Source organism: Erithacus rubecula (genome assembly GCF_903797595.1).
Source record: "Erithacus rubecula genome assembly, chromosome: 1".
Lineage (NCBI taxonomy): Eukaryota > Metazoa > Chordata > Aves > Passeriformes > Muscicapidae > Erithacus > Erithacus rubecula.
In genome coordinates this window covers 56165640-56184456 of record NC_136658.1, presented here as the reverse complement: position 1 = coordinate 56184456, position 18817 = coordinate 56165640, and the positions used below count along the sequence as shown (strand labels likewise).

The window sequence follows — 18817 nt, the reverse complement described above, 5'->3', positions numbered from 1 at the left end:
CTGATCTGAAGACAGGACTTTGGTGTGGGTTTTTTCATATGTTAATTTACCATTGTTAGAATGCCTTGAAGATTCCATTACTGAAATTACTTCCTTTGTTTTTCTGAAATCAAAGAAATTGCTAGGTCTCTTGAATTTTCTCTCTTGCCTGTATAAAAGCAGACAATCTAGGAGTGTCTTTCATCCTTCTTACCTAATGACACTTTCCAATTATGATACTTAAAAATAAAGTCCAAGATTTCAGGAGACTAAATCAATTAAAGGATCATGATCTGCCCCACTGAAATTCCATTCTTTAATAAGCAATTACTGTTTTTACTGACAAGCTGGATCTTTGAGCACCATCCCGTGTTTTAAGGTAGTTTAGCGCTATCTTACATCTTCAAATATACTATGACTATAATTTTGCAGGTCACCTTATTTCTTCCTATTTTATCTTCTTAAAAACCTTCTTAAGAGCAACGTGTTCATGTGCTTGTTAGCCTAAAATACATCAGTTGGTGTAGTATTACTGTTTATATCTACTACATCTTTTATTACATAGGTACTTCTCACACAAAAGCAAATTATTATTCATTGATCCATTTATTCCTTCCATCTTCTGTTGATCAGTCTTGTGCTGACAGTTTGAAAACCATGTCTCTGTACAAATCAGGGTAAGCACCTCAAACACAAAAGCAATGCTTTCTGCAAAAGCATTACCACAAGTGAATTCCTACTGTCATCCTGAAAGGCTGAAGTATAGCCCCCCTGCAGGACAGTCAGATGTTTCAGCTGATTTTCTTCCAGCAATTGCAATTTCTCTTTTTATACCTTTCAACTCTAAGTAAGAGAGGAGACAGTTCCTATATAAATGGACCTTGTTCACTACCTGATGCAATTATTTTTGGAAACTGAATAAACTGGGGAGAGAAACATGCCAGTGCATAATCTCTCAGATATCTCTTATGGCATAGAAAAAACAGAAATTGAAATAGTGTATCTTACAAATTCCCCATACTTAGAGCTTTAAGATAATAAACAATGGACCTTGCAAGAAGTCAACCACCACATTATTTGTCAAGTCAAAAAAACCAGAGAATCTAAAACAAGACTGGAAGATGCATCACAAACACATTTTGCATGCGTTTATTTCTACCACTTCTTAAGAACAGATATAGTATAACATCACCGTGATGGTTTCATTCACTGTTCTTAGAAATGAATCACTACAACACACAAACCTGTAATAAAGAATCTGCGGGATTTGACCTCGTGTTTGGTTGGTGCCATTACTGCTCAGACTGCATGTACTAAATGTAAAGGTTACACCATCTGGACACTGAACTGTGGTCATTCCACCATCTCCATTGGCAGTCCGGCTTCCATAATTCCTCAAACGAACTGCGTATTTCACGTTTTCCTTAGAAAGGACAGCAAAAATAGGTTGCATTGTAAAACAGGTAACATCTTCTACATAAGTATCTAATGACTTCATGGTATATGAAAGCCATTATTTTACATTAATACTGGAGAGTCTGAAAAGGCCTTCAAAGCAGTCTACAAATGAAATTGGACAAAAAACCTGCAGCATTTAACAAAAATCAGAGCTATTCCACATTCCCAAACTATGTGCCATAATTACTACTAATTACTTGAAGAGCAAGCAGATATCCAAGAAAATTAACTATCAAGTTGCACAAAAAAAGTTGCACTTTTAAAAATTCTTTAAAATTATTAAGCAACTACAGTCTCAAGCAATTATAAAATTTGGGATTTAATTTCTTCTAGCTGACAGGATTTGGAATTTTTAATTTCTAGGTTGAAACTGAGACTTTATGAAGCACATGTGTCAAGATCAGCTTGTGAATGGGCACCCATAAACCCAAACAATTTACACTGACCATTTCAATTCTGTTATTTAAAAAGCTTTATGAAATGTACAGATGTGCTTTTATTTTATTTACCTTCAGTGGCACAACTTTGTCAAGTCTGATTTCAGCTATGTCACTAGGAGAATCATCCGTGGTGTAAGTTCCTTTAACCAATTCTAACGAGGTCCATCTATGAGAATGAGTTGCATCTCCAGTATGATCACTCTGATTCAAAGAAACAAAGTACTTTTAAAACATTTATAATGTAAATACATGACACATGCAATTGTGCAATTTATGTTTCATTGTATAATTTTTACACATGGCATTACAAAAAAAAGATGAGAAACCTGTTTAGACAGGTTCAACAGTAAAGCCTTTCCCCTAGAGAGGAAATTACTGAGATGAGAGGTTTATTTCCCCTAGTAACCTATGCTTGTCCTTTGGAAGAGATCAGAATCTTCAGTTATAGCAAACCACTATGTGCAAAAGAAAAGTTTTGCTTCATTAGAAGAACCCACAATGCAGTTCTATGCTGTTTCTGAGAGAGTACATCAACAGCAAATGAAACAGCTGTAGGTACAGCCTGATCATGCAGGTAGGCTGTTACTCTTTTCTGCAATATTTGGTTTTAACCTCATTTCTTATTTTCATCCATGGTTTACAGTGAGGTTACTGGTACTAATTTACATTTAGCTCCAGAAAGTGAAGAGCCCCTGATACCTCAAATATTACTTGTAATAAAGGACGAGTTCAAGACAATAACAAAGATAAAGATCCTCCTAGATATGGTATGAAGCTTGCAGTAACACAAAAATCTTCATCACAAGCAAAAAACCCTACTATCAGTGCATTGTTTTACTGTTAACCTAGACTAAATAAGAATATGAAAATATCACATTGTAATCACTCTAAAAAATCCTGAGGTTACTTCTGTTCAAATTGTTTCCCCAAATGCAGTACTTACATCATCGACTAATACCTCCAACTCATACTCATGAATTCCTCCTCCACCATAAACAGAAAATCCTACTACAACTACACCAGGTTTGTCAACAGAGAAACATATTGCATCAGGAGATCCATTCCCAGTATTCCAGCTTCTTCCCTGACTCGTTTTAGTGAATCGATTTGGAGTGGATTTGACAGAATGGAGAGAATTCAGTCCATCAACCTGTGGAAAGTTAAATACAGTTGTCAGAAAATATTAACTGCTAAATGTTAGCCAACTTCAATAAAGTGAATTAAATTAGGGGATTTTTCAGCTGGATACATTTTAAAAGTCAATTCATAAAGCACAGAAGATGCCTCTACTTAGCCTTCTAGTTGATACTGACTAAAGAAAAAAGAAAGCATTTCTGATAATTGGAAGGAAAAATTAGGAAACCAACTTGGTTTTTTAAAGTATTTAAATATATGTTTTATGGGATGAATTAGCAAAAAATACAGATCAGATGTTCTAAAAGAAAAGTTTGGTATTTCTGCCTTAGGTACAGTCAATTAAGAGAGGGCAGAAACAGATGTTACATAATGGTAAAAACACCTTGAATCAAGATGTTATCAAAAGATTGGTTCTTTCTGTGAGAAAAGCCTGCTGATAGCACAGAGACAGTGACACGCCTTTAACAAAGTCAAATACCTTTCTGTCACTTAACAAAGTTATGGTCTCCTGAAAGGATTGTATATGAACACACATATGCAGGCAAAAAGCAGAGCATTCAAAAATTTGCCATTTTAAACAATCTGCAGTATTCTGCAGCCCTAATGAAATAGCTGATTATCAACAGTACTTCTCTAATACACTGAATATATGCTTTTAAATTTATGCAAAACATCTGCACTACTCAAAACAGAAAATTCCAGAATCTCTGAAAGATGTGTATACCTCTAAAACACCCATCATGGCCTGTATTACATTCATAATATTTTTGCCCTGAAAGACTTCTAAAAATGATTTTAAAGCAGCTTTACCTCAGATCCTAATGCTGATGCTGTAAGCTCACTCACAATACTAGCAAGCAACCCACAGGTATTAGAAACCAGATGTGAGGAGAAAAGTTCATTTTCTCTTCTCAGGCTGTTCCGTACTGGTAAAACAACAATGACCAACATCTTTTCCAGCACTTCCCGAAAGCTTGTCATCCCTGAAACATTTTCTTCACTCTGCAGTATGAACAAAAACAATGATTAATGACGTGGTTATTAAAAACCAAAACAAGCCAAATAACTTTCACATATTATAAGTATCAGGCAAGTGAAATATCTGTGACTTCATAAAGATAAGCAATGTCTAGAAGGTGGAAAAAGAATTAAAATTCTCAAAGCTATCATAGCATGTATTCCTTTGTCAAAAGAATTGATTAATGTCACTAATTTCCTGAATGAGCTGGTGACAAGTCTTTTATTGCATTGGAAAAATGTAATATACAGGTGTCCTTCCTAGCAGAGGTCTCTTCTTTGTCTACAATATAGCCATAAAACCTGAGGGCTTTAAAAGCATACATTAAAACACAGTGGATAGATACCTTTGAAACTGCTCATATAATTTTCTTCTGTAGTGTTTAAAAAAGAAACTTGGAAGCTTTATTGTTTTGGTGCGAGCAAAAAGAATCTTCTATACAAAGACAAAAGCAGTGGTGGGATGATTATAAACACAGTTGCTCTCTGCTGAATGAAGACTAAGAAACAAATCTAAGCTTAGGCATCTATTGTGTCTTCTGGCTAGCAGAGACATCCACTGTTTCTTATAACAGTCAACCATGCTGAAAATAATTTCCGATAAGAAAAATAAAATTAGCTCTACTGATGAAAATCCAGTGATTAACTCTCACCCCTCTGTATCCCCAGAAAGTATCCAAGTAGTGAACAAATACGGAAATCGATCAGGTGAAGGAAACCTGTACAGAACACTTTTCCCTCCTTTACAGTCAGGAGGCTGCTATATCCAAGACAAATATTTAATTTACATTTAATAGTGCCTTGTTGGTTTTTTCCTTCATTAATTTGCACTGGTGCTTTCCAAGTCCATGAAAGCTTTCAGCACAATACAGGCCTACAGGAGTGTGCCCCACAGCTTAACTGTGTATTTTATGAAGAGCAGAAAACTTCTGACCGTACCTTTTGCTCTAAACTTCCTGTAATGGTAGACCTTTATTTACTATTTATATCCTTTATTTACTTTTCTTGCATAATTCATAATTTCATATTATCTTACCCCTGTTGTCTCCCAACTGAAGTCCCATTTCCCTGATTATTATCTATACCCTTCTCGTTCCTGTAAATCAATTCTAAAATTACAGAACTGCAACAATACAACATTTAGAAGCCCTTGATTAGGAAATTGTTTAAAAACCTTTGCTAGAATAGTATGAACTGGGATTCCTTTAAGAACTCCAGTTTGGGCCATGACTGTTTATTACTCAAGTTGTGTTGACTCTTCCTCAAAACATCACATGTATTTACATGCTCCTCCTTGTGATCACATGAAAAAGCTAAAAAACCGTTGCAGAAAACACTATGCAACAGAATACTACTCCAAAGGATATTTCTTCCAATTTAATATTCCAATATGAGAACCATGCTGCTTAGACATTATCCAAAGAAGAAACAGTTGGAGTATTTCAGATAAAATGTAGAAAATCGTAAAAAAGAAGTTTCTGAAATAAGCCTTTTAGAAAGGAAACAGGTAAATTCACGTCCATCCTTATCAAGCAAAACCTTGCAGGTATGTAACAGCTTTTTGTTGCAAAGTAAAATATTAAATTTTTAGAATACACCCTGACCTGACTCAGCTTTTCCATGTGTGCAACCAGCAGGGGAAAGCGATGGGCGAGAGCAGAGTCGTTCTCTGTGCTGACTTGCTTGACCATGGAGCGCAGCAAGGCCTCTCCGTCGTACGCAATGGGGAAGATGGAGGTCAGCTTCACCGACGTGTGGCACAGAGCTGACATGACAGCAGCAAGGAGACGGCTGCTGGAGGTCTTGAAATTCGCTTCCTGGATATCCTTAGGACGTAAAAAGAAATTAACAGAATGGCACCACTGCACTGAAGTAACAGAAAAACTACTTTTGAAAGGAACATCTGAGCTTTATTGTAATTAAGAAAAATGATTTAGAGAAAGCTTTCCTATGAATTTAACATTGCCTTCTCTCACAAGCTTGAATTTAGATCATCAAAACTGGAGTAATTAAAATATCTTGGTTGGCATATTCTAAAATAACAAACTCGTCTAGTATTACTTTTGAAATGACGGTATCTTTTGAAGATAAGGCTTTTCTTATAATTAACAATTATAATCAACTTAATTAGAGTAATACATTAAAGAACAGATTTTTCCTTGAAATTGTATATGCTAAATGAATTTTCATGCAAAACAGCAAACTGTTTACATCTCACCACAAGGAATGCAAGCAACCAACTACACTGTTTGATGTGGGATGCTCATTCACAGTAAGCAAAAGAAGAAAGTTGTTGATTATAGAATAGTATTTCCAGCTGCTTCTTATGTACTTGGCTGGATCAGAACAATGTTTAATGCTTAATAATGAGGAGTTACTTAAGTATTAGTGATAAAAAATACCCATAGATGCTCTTATGCAACATGCAGCAAGAGAAAGCACATATAAGGCATATATTTCAACACTGAAAAAGCAGGTGCTGACAGTTACCAGCACCACAAATTCTCATCACTGTCCCACAGAAAATCTTAAAAGCTAAAGAAGACAAAGTTCCTAGGCTCTTATTGAACTAAATATAGAGAACAGCCATAACAAACAAAACCAGAAACAAATGCAATAACCAGTCATTAAAAAAAAAAAAATCCAAAACATAACAGAACAACAGAATTTAAGAAGCAAACCAGGATAACTGCAAAAAATTAGTAACAGTTTTAAGTGTTACTGGGCTTCAATCTGAGCAAAAGGGCAAGCTAAGCTTAGTATTTACTTGTGCCACTTTACTGTACCTGGTCCAAACAGTTCAGCAAGTCACAAAGACATGCCCACTGGAGAGCTGGTGTTGGATAGAATGAATGGAAGCAAGCTGTGAATGTATTATGGCATTCCTGAAGGACAGCTTCTAACAGACTGAGAGGCTGACTGAGATATCCTTGTGGATCATTGTCCAACTTCACCATGCAATGGTCAACTCCTTCAGATAAAATTTTTCTCAGCAAGGTCCTAGTTTTTCCAATGCAATCTGCTAGTTTGCTGGTTTCTTCTACAACCGCCTTAGCTGTAGCTAGAAGATTACATAAACAGAAGCATTAAATGTACAATAATGAAACATTTTCATGTTAAAATGCGTATTTTACATGCAAATAGAAAAAACTGGAATTTAGAAACATTATTGAATCTACATACAGAGAAGTAAATTTCAAAAGTAAAACAGTGAAAGGGTGTTAAACTCTATCAAGAAACCCAAGTATTAAAAACTCCCACTTTTCTGATCTTTTATATATATACTGTGTTTTAATGAGCATTGTTAAAGTACAGGCAAGAAAAACATACAATCTTTCAAATTCACACTGTGCTCACCACCATAGCAAACTCTATGTCCAGAAAGGGGAAAAAAGAAGATACAAATAGTCTAAACACAACTCAACTTACAAGTCAAACAGGAAATTAACTTTAAAATACACTGGTTACAGTGTAAACATGTGGTACTAGGATACTTAGTTATGCAGACAATTGAAAATTTCCTGTTCCTGACAGCAAGTCTTTTAATTGCTCCAATAAAACCCTGTGTGAGCTAATCTATTTTATATCATATCCTACATGAACAATTACATCAAACCATAAATGCCCTGCACATTATTTCCTAATAAATATGAAAGAAGTGAACTGAGAGGAATACCTGATATTGGATATATTTCACAGGTGTAAACTCTCAGCAATCTCAGGCAGCAAGTGCCCACAAAACGCAACCTTTCTAAATCCAGAAGAGTAGCAGTGTATTGGAAACCCTTCAGCCCACGAAGCTCCTCAACTCCCAGCACCAGTGTTGTCCAACTCCAGTGAAGAATGCTCAGTAAAGATTCAAAGCATTCCTGTTTCCAGGTATGAAGGATACCAAACACAGATTTAGTGTTAAAAAAAAAAAAGAAATTACTGTTCTGCATCAGTATAAATAGCATCTATATCTATGTTTATTATGAAAGCACATTTATATCTATACATATCTACCATGCCACACACAAATCCTAATTTCCTTGAGAATAAAAAACCTACTGAGAATGCAGGGAACACTTCACTGTAATACCACAATAAAATCTACCTATAACCTAATTAGAATATTAGGTGTGGAAGCCTCTCAGTCATTGAATAACTAAAAAATACATTCACCTGTAAAGAAGATTTTTCAGTAAACTTTATTTACTTTATCTACAGAAGAGTGAAAGACTGACTTTTGACATAATACATTCTGTGGGAGTCCAGGATTTTTCCCTGGCTCCTTTGGGGGTGCAAAAACCCCCCTGGCAGACCCCTCAGAGACCCCTGAGTGCTGCCCAGGAGCTGCAGGGGCTGGATTTGGCTCCTTGGGAGAATCTGCCCACATTGAGAGAAGAGACACAGAAAATAATGATGAGTAGAGTGTAAATTAGAATGTTAGAACGTAGATAAATAGGTTTTCTTGAATGTTTATGATAAGGGACACGTGGCCAAGGAGAATTTGGGGGGTGGACACCTTTTCCTCCTTCTTCTCCATGTCATCCATGTTGGGTGACACGTTGGCACTCTTGGATTGGTTGGGGTCAGGGCTGGACCATTTAATAAAATTGTATTGTATTGGTAAAATTTTGTAAACATGTAATACGTAGTACTAACTATATAAGATAAGCCCTGCCTTGACCAGGCAGATTCCACCATGGATGCCAGGCTGAGCAGACCGCTGCTGGCCAGGCAAAGTGTCCCAGAGATAAGAAACAATAAACTGTCCTTGGAAAAAGAGAAAACTGTCTCCGGCAGTCTCTCTTCGGCGGCTTCGGGGAAAAACAGGTTTTGAACCACCTTCGTGTCCCTCTGCAGTGATCTCGGGGCAAAGGAGGAACCCCAGACTGGGACAACATTCCTGCCATAAAGTATTATTTGGGCTGTCTTCACTTTATTTTTAAACAGTTAAGATCTGCAGGACCATGGCCACTACATGACATTTACAGTACTTGAAAGCTAAACAGAAGTGCATGATAGATTACAAAAAAATGGAGGATTTAAAAAGTTTTGTTTCTGTCATTATTATCATATGTGGTGAATTTCATGAAGTTGTACCTTAGAGAAAGCAAAATACAAGTATCTGGTGTTGAACAACAAAATGAAATCTTCAGAAAAAGTGAAAAATAAAATATGTTGTCACTGTACCCCACTTCTGCTTGAGAAAGTGAGCACAAAACCATTATTATTTCCACATTATTTCTACATCTTTCAGTTTCCTAACCATGAATGAACTTATAGGAAAGACAGAAGATTCTTGATAGTACTCACCACTGAGACTGTTCTGGCAAAAGATCTCTTTAAAATATGTACGGGTTCACTAGTTTGCTGTTTTCCTTTGGATGCACTGCCATCACTTGTTGGCAACCTGGAAGAACAATTTTAGAACTTACTTGAAATCTCCAGGTTTTACTTTAAGTAGAGTTTTGGGTTGGGTTTGGTGTTTCGTTTTTGTAGTTTTTATTGGTTTTATTGTTCAAGTGGGTAAAATAAAAAAGAAACCAAGTGAAACAAAGGTTTAATTTTCAAAAAAAATTCAGTTTCAACATAACTTCTTCCAGCTTCCTAATCATTCTAGACCAGGAACCAAGTATCTTGAATTCTGTTCAACTGGCAGTACTGTGACAACTGAAAATGAGGAGGAGATTTAATTATATGCAACTATTACAAGTATCTACTGTATTTCCTCAGATGACATCATGACTAGAAATGTTACTCATTAAAAAACACCATTTTATGAAGGGAAAATATATGTGGAGGTTAAAAATGCATACAGCACCTATCACCACAGCACCTTCCCTTTTGTGCCACTCATTGATCTTCAAAGGCCTCAAGGCTTGTTTGCTTTTTGGCTACAGCTATCTCTCCATAGAAATCACCCAAATGATAAATCTGTCATGCCAGGACTTCATATACATCAAAATGAAACCTTCACCTAGAGGGACAGGGCATCTATGGACAGAAAGCTTAATGGCAGAAGTGAGCTGTTCTGTGAAAGAACTTAGAAAAGGACATAGCAAGAGAACTGCTATGAAAGAATTCTAAGTCTCAGAATTAGCATGGAGGCCAGGGGAATTATACACACACACAAAATATAAAAATTATGTCATGTATGTATCTGAGAAAATTTGTAAAATATACTATCAACACAGTGAAAGAGTTCCTGATCATTAAAACACATAACATTTATCATGGTAATGATAAGTTTATGGTACCTTATTGTAAAGCACAGTTCATTGTTGATTTTGGCTTTGTTTCATTAATTGTCTGCTCAAAAATATACAGTTCCTAAACTGAGGGCAATCAAATACAGTAGTTCCCAACTAGCAAAAAAATATTACTCATATTATATGAAATTGTGAGATTCTAGGGAGGTAAATGAAAATCTCAAGACTCATGCAGGATAACTGCATGAGAAATACAAGGAAGTAAATGTGGGTATAATTTCATTACTTTTCTCAAAGACACTAATTTTCCTCACATTTTTCAGATACTGATTCCCTTTGCTTAATACAATAATACTTTCATAAAATACAGTTAACTTAATACTTGTATTTAAAAAAACATGTCAGTAAACTGTTCCAGAAGTTGAAGTATTACCTGTATAGCAGTTGCGGAATCTGCCCTGCATTCACATCTGTACCATTATTTGATTTCTTGGAACTTTTAAACTGAAATACAACACTGAAAGAGAAATAACCCAGTTATTATTCAAGTCTTACTAGAGCTCCTCCTTTCCCAATTAAAAATATAGAAAAAAATATATACCCATCATCTGTAGTAATAGAGGCTTGTCCATGAGATCCACAATCACTGCTAGGTCCTGACACTCTTGCCCAGGCTACGTACCACCAGCCAGCTTGCAGGAGTACTGGCTCATCAAACATCATTGCATATTTCTCTCTGGGAGAAGTAAATTTTGGAAAATGTTAGATGTGAATTATTTTTTATATTAACTTTTAACAAATTACACCCTAATCATAAAAGAAATTGAGAAGTGATGGCATTAAGTTGTACCTATTTATATTCAAAACTCAAAGTTTTTAATCCAAAAATATTGTAGTAATTAAAAAATAATTGTTCAGAAGGACCTAAAAATGACTAAGTCACGCTTGATCTTTAACTGCGAAAATCACAACAATGCCAAACAGGGTAAGGAGACATCATGTTAAATTAACGCACATAAACCAAATTACATTTAATATATAACACTACAAGCAAAGAATTAATTATAAAATGCTATTTAATATTGATTTCAGAAAATGTTTGCAAATTACAAGAACTTGTACATAAATTCTTAGTAATTACAATAATTATTAAAGAAAGTAATATAATACATATTTAGGGGACTGATATGTAAGATTTAAACCTGAAAGAATTAATTACATATGAATTCAAATTTAAATGACTTCATTACAGGGAATGAAAAAGCAGCTACAACATGGCTAACCCAAACCATATGCACAAAAGAGCTGCTGCAATATTTTATCTTGTGGTCTCAACAGAGGAAGATAAGATTTGACTTGGATGAATACAAGAGCAAGAATTTGATTATTTTTTCTTCTTTTAATTTAAATACCATAATGGTTTGGGGACATATCTGGTGTTTTACTATTTTGCTATACACTTCAACTGTTTTACTTGCTACAAAATTCTAATGATGTAGACCATCTCTGTTGATATTTAAAGTGATACTGAAATGTGTACAGGGAAGTAAAAGAGATCAAGAAGCAGGTATGAGTAGGTAAACTAAACATTTTACCTGGCAGCACAATCATATGCTAAGACATCTGTCTCAGCAAGGAGGTCTCCATCCGTCTCATGATCTCCCCCATCTGGACCCAATTCAAACAACTGGTGAAATAATAAACAAGGAAAAGTTATGTCTTATATGTTAGAAACTTCATAATAACATCTTTTCTTGTCTGGCATTCTGGAAATCGTATACTATTGTTCCTTCCCAAAAATAACTAGTACTTAATATCACTAACAGGCAAAACCCCATTTGGAAGTTAGGCATTAACTGTTAAGAAACAGCAGTTGACAGTGACCTCCCAGCCTTCTGTCCAGACATATTTATAAGTGGATAAACTCCCTAAATCTTGCAAATAAGACAAAAGCAGAGCATCTAAAAAAGGCAAAGTTGGGCAGAAGCTGTAGGTTTTCTGTCACTGACTGAAATGTACTATATAAACAAAAAATACACTCAGTTTCTCTAGAAAGGGACAGCTTGACAGTTTAGCACAGACAGTCAATAGTGTTAAAAACAGTTGGTGACTGGGACAAAACACGATATCCAAGAGAACTTTGCTTTCTTACTTAAAAATAATTTCTACAGTGTGATGATTTTGAAAAAGGACCACAGTACATGTCTATATCTTCTCTTGCAAACACCTATTTAATACACAGCATATTTCCGGCAAGATTGGCAAATCTTATCTTGGCTATCTTATCTATATCTTATCTTAGCTTGGCTATAAGCTAATCCTAAACAAATTGAAAATATAATATTAGAGCATTATCACAACGTTATTACCTCTGGCATTTAAAAGGCATGACTAACATTAAGTTTCTTGGCTGTACTTAGTCACTTGCAATTTTCAGTCATTATGTTAAACTAGAATAAAGTGCAACTACTTGTTTTGGCTCTCCAGTTGACTTATGCAAATGTTACTGCTAAGCATGTGTCATCCATTTACCTAGAGTAAACCTCAATACCTATTCATCTGAAAATAGAGGAAGAAAATTCAGTAATTCACTAAATGACAAGTAACAACAATTATATGTTCTGAATATACAAATACAAATATCTAATAGAAATCTCAGAGATAACACCTTCTTTTACCAAAATCCGCATTAAATATAGGAGCAGAGAACACTTACCCAGAACCAGAGCTTTGACACTACACTGTGTGTTTCTGTGAGGTTTATTTATCCAAAGCCAGATTTATTTATTTTAAAATAATCAGCACACATGTTCCTCCTGTAATCATGCCTACATCTGGCATAGAGTTAATTGCAATTGGTGCCATTTTCTCTCAATGGAAGAATCCCAGCGCAGAAGCTATCCAGACAGCAGACTGAGAAAGAAGTGGCAGGGAAAGTGGAAAGCAATGGCTCCTGATAAGGACTCTCTTTCTGCTTTTGAAAACAGCTCATCAAGTATCACATAGGATGTGATTTTAACCTGAAGCCCACAACACCAATTTTCTGCTGCTGGACCTTGGAGCTTTGTGTAAATAGATCACAGAACCATTCAGACCACTAAAATACCTGACCAAGATATCTCTAAGACGGCACAGCATTTAGTGAAGGGAAGAATGGGCTAATTCATGAAAAGTAAGGATGGCAATTCTCAGTTCTCTGCTTCATCCACAGTGCCTGAATAATGCTGTCCACACACAGTAAAACACTCATCATGAAATAAAACTAATCATGGTTTTAGATAGCATTACTGAAGTTGTGATTTTGAGACATACTATTGTTTAAAACAAAACAAGAACTCCTACCTTTATTTTAGCAGTGTATTCACCTCTACCACCAAAGAGACCAAGACCACCTAGTAATATATCTGTATCAGCACAGAAACGGATGGCTTCTACTGAGTGGGCTGAATAACCCCAGCCTCCTCCATGACCTGCAGAAAAAAAACCCAACAAAAATATATTAATCTTAGTCTGTTGTTCGCAAGCTGACCAGCTTGTGCTATAGAATTTTTGTATGTACATACTTTCAAATCTGTTAACAACACTATAGTCCTCCTTAGAATAAACTTTCATTACTGCTTGAGTCTCTTCTTCTGTATTTGCAACACCCATTTTTAAGTCCTGCATAGCAGCCAAAGTATCAAGGCAACCTAAAAGAGAGCAAAAACAAATAGAACCCAAATTCTCTCATTGTTGATTATAATCATTGAAATTGAAATGAAAATAAAAGCAATCAAACCTAAACCACACATATGCTTCTGTCAGGGGTTAGTTTCTTTCCTGTTGTTCCTTTTTACTTATAGAATTTTTCCCCCTAAGTTGCTAGGAAACACTAACAACTGGGTACTTCAGAAAAATGAAATGGCCAAGCTCAGGGGAGAAGAGCATCTGGTTGCCCTCCTCTTATCCGGAGTTTCTCTCCAAGGGCCAGAGATACTGTGAGAATTGGGCAGGTAAAGAACAGGGGTTGGAGCAGCTGCAGCTCTCTCTCCTGGCTTTGGAAGAGGATGGTTGGAGCAGAGCTCGGGGAAGGGAATTCACTGCTGCTGCCAGAGCCCAGCCCAGAGCTGCTGCTTCTGCTGTGGGGTGAGCCTCTGGTCATGGGAGCAGCCACTGATCTGGGACCTTATAATCACCTACCTCACTAAAAGAGGGACCTATCACTCTCTGCTTGGGTGCCCAGGGTCCTGAGCTCACCTCTCCCTGCCCTGCTGGGAGCTGGGCTGCCACTGCCCACTCCTGCCACTTCTTTGGCATTGCTCTTACACTGCACTGTAACCCCACACCCCCTGCTTTCTGAGACATCTTGCTGTCCCAGCTTGGTGCATCCAAGAGTCCTGCTGGGGCATTGGGATCGACTGCCCCAGGGGTTAGTGAAGCAAAGCCTCTCTCCCATCCCTCCATCCCATCTGCGTGCTGCCCAAGCCCGCGCCACAGCGCCCCCTGCAGGCGCGGGGGAATCATCGCACCTGCCCTGCCCAGCCAGGAGCCAGCAGCGCCCCTGATGGCCATGCCCAGAACCGCACCAAGAGGAGTGCCTGCAGCCAAGGGAACTGTTATTGGGTTCCTGTTCTGGCTGTTGTTCATTTCACTGTCGTCCTTGTTTGTTTGCTTTATTGTACACAGTAGTGAAGAACTGTTATTCCTATTCTCATATCCTCATCTGAGAGCCCCATAATTTCAAAATTAGCATAATTTGGAGGGAGCGGGTTTACATTTTCCATTCCAAGGGAGGCTCCTGCCTTCTGTAGCAGACACCAGTCTTTCAAACTAAGACAGCTATCGAGTAGTTTAATATTTTGATTAGGTAAAAGGGTCATAGCTGCAGAATCTCAAAGCTTGCTACTTAACATAAACTTAATTTATTATCCAGAAGAACAAACAAATGTCATTAAACCTACTTTGCAACTTTTCCTATGGCAAATGAAATGCCAGAAATGTTTTTTTTTTCCTTTTTACACTTACAATATTACCCAAAAACAGTTGAAGTAGGAACTGAATTATGAGCAGATCTGAAAGTCTTCACAAAAGGTGTTATGTTTCATACACATAAGTACCTAATATGCCTTACTTTGACACAGACACCAAAATGTACTGTTTAAATTGAAAGCTATCACATCTCTAGCACGCAATGAAGTGAGCAGGTCAAGGAACAGATGACTTAGCATATTCAGTGGACAAATGAGTTAAAATAACTTCCAAAGTGTGCTTTGAAGTACTGGGTGTGTTGCATATGGCCAGTTTATACATGAACACAGTATACTTAAGTTTTGCATTTTTAGACCAAAAAAAACCTACAAAATGAAATAATACTTCTCTTAGTAACTCACTATACAAAACTGCAAAGATACTATTTTAATTTTATATACTGCATTTACTTTAAAATAAAAATAACTTATTGAAGATCACTTTTTTTTTAGGTCTGAGTTCTTTCTTTTGAGATTCCAGGTTTACAGTACTGACTTTATTCTGCAGACTTTCCAAAAAGGTCATCTAGGAAGGTCTCTTACTTGGTTATGCAGGCATCTAACAACAAGTTTCACCAGAACTCTAAAATCCTCTAACATTATTAAGATGGCAGAAGATAACTTTTATAATTTGGCTGATGTAGTTAAGATCAATGGTGAAAGACTGTAAAGTAAAATTTTAACTGAAAGAATCAGGAAGTTTTTAGATTACAATTTGTTTATACATGAAGTTATGCTACTTTATTTCATCTAAGGTTATGACTCAGGAACTATAAATGTATACCTAGAATATGCAAAGCTGCATGAGATCTGGTGGTTAGAGCTTTGGACCCTGTTGGCAGAGCAAGTTCTGGACTCAAAATACTACACCGGGATTGCATGTCTGGAGCTGAAGGAAGCCTGGAATCGGCAACTACTGCGTTGTAACTCCACAGTTCCCTGGCATTCGGGCAAAACCTAGAGCAAGAAGAAACAAAACGTTTCATCTACTGAAAAAATACATAACCTAACCAATAATTAATTTTTAAAGCTATTTAATGCAATGTGTAGATCTGCTGGTATAAACTTTTGAAATTGAGCATCACTATTGCAAATACATGAAAACTTTACTAGCATAACATTCCAGCAAATGAAAATATACAAAAATATTATTATACTTTAAGTCAAACAGTCTTATTATGGGTTTAGAAATTTCAAAAATTGTTAAGACATTTTTTAAAGCTAATAAACGTTAAAACAGTATTATCTATTAAGAAGTATGAAGTAACTAGCAAAGTACTAAATAGAATGGCAGATGTGCTCAAAAATTTTAAAGATGCCAAGTGAAAGTTATAGGCTTACCTTCAAACAAGAAAAAAAAATCTTGAGGAATCCAACCTATTTTGTTTGGGCTTTTTCAAATGGGTAACATTGCCTCATGAGTTTTTAAGGGATTATAAAAAAGGGCAGTATAAACAAGGGAATACAAAGACTTTCTATAATATAGATTAACACATAGAAAGAGAAAATTAAATCTTTGAAACCATTATGTAGAAGGAAGAAACAGCAAGAAGACATAAGTCTATGGGTGTGTTCTGAAGAAGCACAAAAGGATCTTTCACTTGGTACACTTTTAAAAATCTAATGGAGAAAGAAATAGTTTTAACTAAAAATATTAAAGGGCACCATATGCATTCAGGATTTTAGTAAGTTATCAACGTTCAAATTTATACACATGTGACATTCCACAACCACTTGAATTTGACTAAGAAATTAAGTCACAAAGCTTTGAAGAAATGTTTAAGCTGCACGTCATCAGAATGCTCTCTTGTACGAGAAACTGAATCTATCATTTAAATTGGCATGAATTAAAATGTCCAGAAATAATAATATATCAATTATTTAACTATTACTAGGCATATTTATTAACATGTCTCTTCTGCAGACTGTTTTAGTATTTTCTATTGAACAAGAATGGGATAAAAAAGAGAAATAAATCTGCAGTCTCAAAAGTCCACTCTTCAGTTAAGCATTTAAGCTCTAGACTTAATTCTACAGTCCCCAAAATACTGCAAGACAGTAAAATACCTCAATTCATGTTCACCCATAATATCAGACATGTGACTTTGTACTTCCTCAAGCTGAATAAGTATTTTACTGTCTTCTAGTTGGGTATCTTTGCCTTGCCTCCCCAGAAACTTGCTGTATTCCCATGGCCACTGGTAACTGGTTTATTTCACAAATTGAGTCTTTCAGTGGATTTAAACACACTGAAAAAAGAGAGAACTCTAAGGGATGTGGGTGCTACTCTTATTCCTCATCACCACATAATTAAAGTAAGAACTGAACCAGTGAAATTCAAACAATCCTGCAGATGTGCAAAATGCAGAAGTAGAGACATCCAAGATATTTCCTATGTAATACAGAAATGTGCCTGGTGAACACATGCTTCAATGTTAATTGGCTGTTAAGTTCTTGAATCTCAATTTTGGATGAAGACATCCCAAGTAGGATGCAAGTAGATTTTAAAGACAGGATCCTATGAGATACCATCTTTTCCAGATGACTGCTGGCTAGGTGGGCTTCCCTGCATCACTCTAACTTGTTTTGTCTTCAAACAATTTAAACATCATCAAGCTCTTGAACTCAGATGAAAGTTCAGATTTCTCTCTAAATCTTAGCTAACACGGTTTTTAAATTGTTATAGAAGAATTAGATGCCATGATTCTGTGTTGGAAAAAAGGCTTATTATCTATGCTTGCTCAAAGACTACATTCCAAAGTCTGAAACAAATACAGTTGGTCTGAATGTCTGTATCATCTAAACAAACATCTTTATTTTGACTTCCCAAAATGTCAGAACTGAAAAGATTACCATTGCTACACCCCTTCTCTAGTGATCTTAACCACTAAGCCTCACAGAAGAACAACAATTTATGATAGACACACATGGCAGCTGAATATGGCAAAGAAGCGACTCAGTCAAGTGTTATGTAGATGGAGAAAAGGGAATTAAGAGAGTAAAGAAACAGAACAGATGTGAATCCCCAAATTATTATGAGACTGGAATGAAAATGATGCAAAAAAAAAAAAAAAATTTGAAAAAGGCAGGCAAGACACATGTTTGTTTTGGGATTACTTGAAGAAAACCATCCAAAAAACGTGAAAAATATTTATGGAGGAGTAAAAATTGCTTTTCATTTACAGGAAAAATAAGTGCAATCAAATTTTCAGCCTTGTAAAATACCTAGAAAACAATTTCTCTATTACTATTTTAATAGCAATAATCCACACTTGCCTCCAAATAACATCATAGACAGGATCCAGACACACACCAGAACCTTGAAGGTCTTCCTGCTCAGAATCATTGAATGTTTTGCAACTGCCATCTACTTTGTTTATCAGAAGACATTTAAAAGGAGGTGGTTCTGATATTGAAGCTGGTACCAAACCTAGATCAGGGAACAAAAAGAACAAAGAAATGTGAAGACTCCACTCATTAATGCTTCATACTTAGAAAATGCCACATAATACAGTAAGGAAGAACAGATTTACTGGCACAACAAAAGAAATACTAATAAGATTTAAATGCAAGTGAAAGTGAG

The 18817-nt window shown here is 36.0% G+C and overlaps 1 protein-coding gene across 1 annotated transcript in view; it reads right to left on the bottom strand.

The window, feature by feature from the left end:
* Positions 1-18817, bottom strand: part of MYCBP2 (MYC binding protein 2) — a 173487-nt gene that overhangs the window by 77399 nt on the left and 77271 nt on the right. Inside the window, exons 23-37 of the mRNA XM_079304272.1 lie at positions 18505-18664; positions 16019-16191; positions 13792-13917; positions 13571-13698; positions 11824-11915; positions 10830-10964; positions 10662-10745; positions 9333-9429; positions 7708-7900; positions 6818-7092; positions 5636-5857; positions 3825-4016; positions 2821-3027; positions 1947-2078; positions 1224-1402 (exon numbers count right to left, since the gene is read on the bottom strand). Of these exons, the coding sequence (XP_079160398.1) occupies positions 1224-1402; positions 1947-2078; positions 2821-3027; positions 3825-4016; positions 5636-5857; positions 6818-7092; positions 7708-7900; positions 9333-9429; positions 10662-10745; positions 10830-10964; positions 11824-11915; positions 13571-13698; positions 13792-13917; positions 16019-16191; positions 18505-18664 (2395 nt within the window). The remainder of the gene's footprint in view (positions 1-1223; positions 1403-1946; positions 2079-2820; positions 3028-3824; positions 4017-5635; positions 5858-6817; positions 7093-7707; positions 7901-9332; positions 9430-10661; positions 10746-10829; positions 10965-11823; positions 11916-13570; positions 13699-13791; positions 13918-16018; positions 16192-18504; positions 18665-18817) is intronic.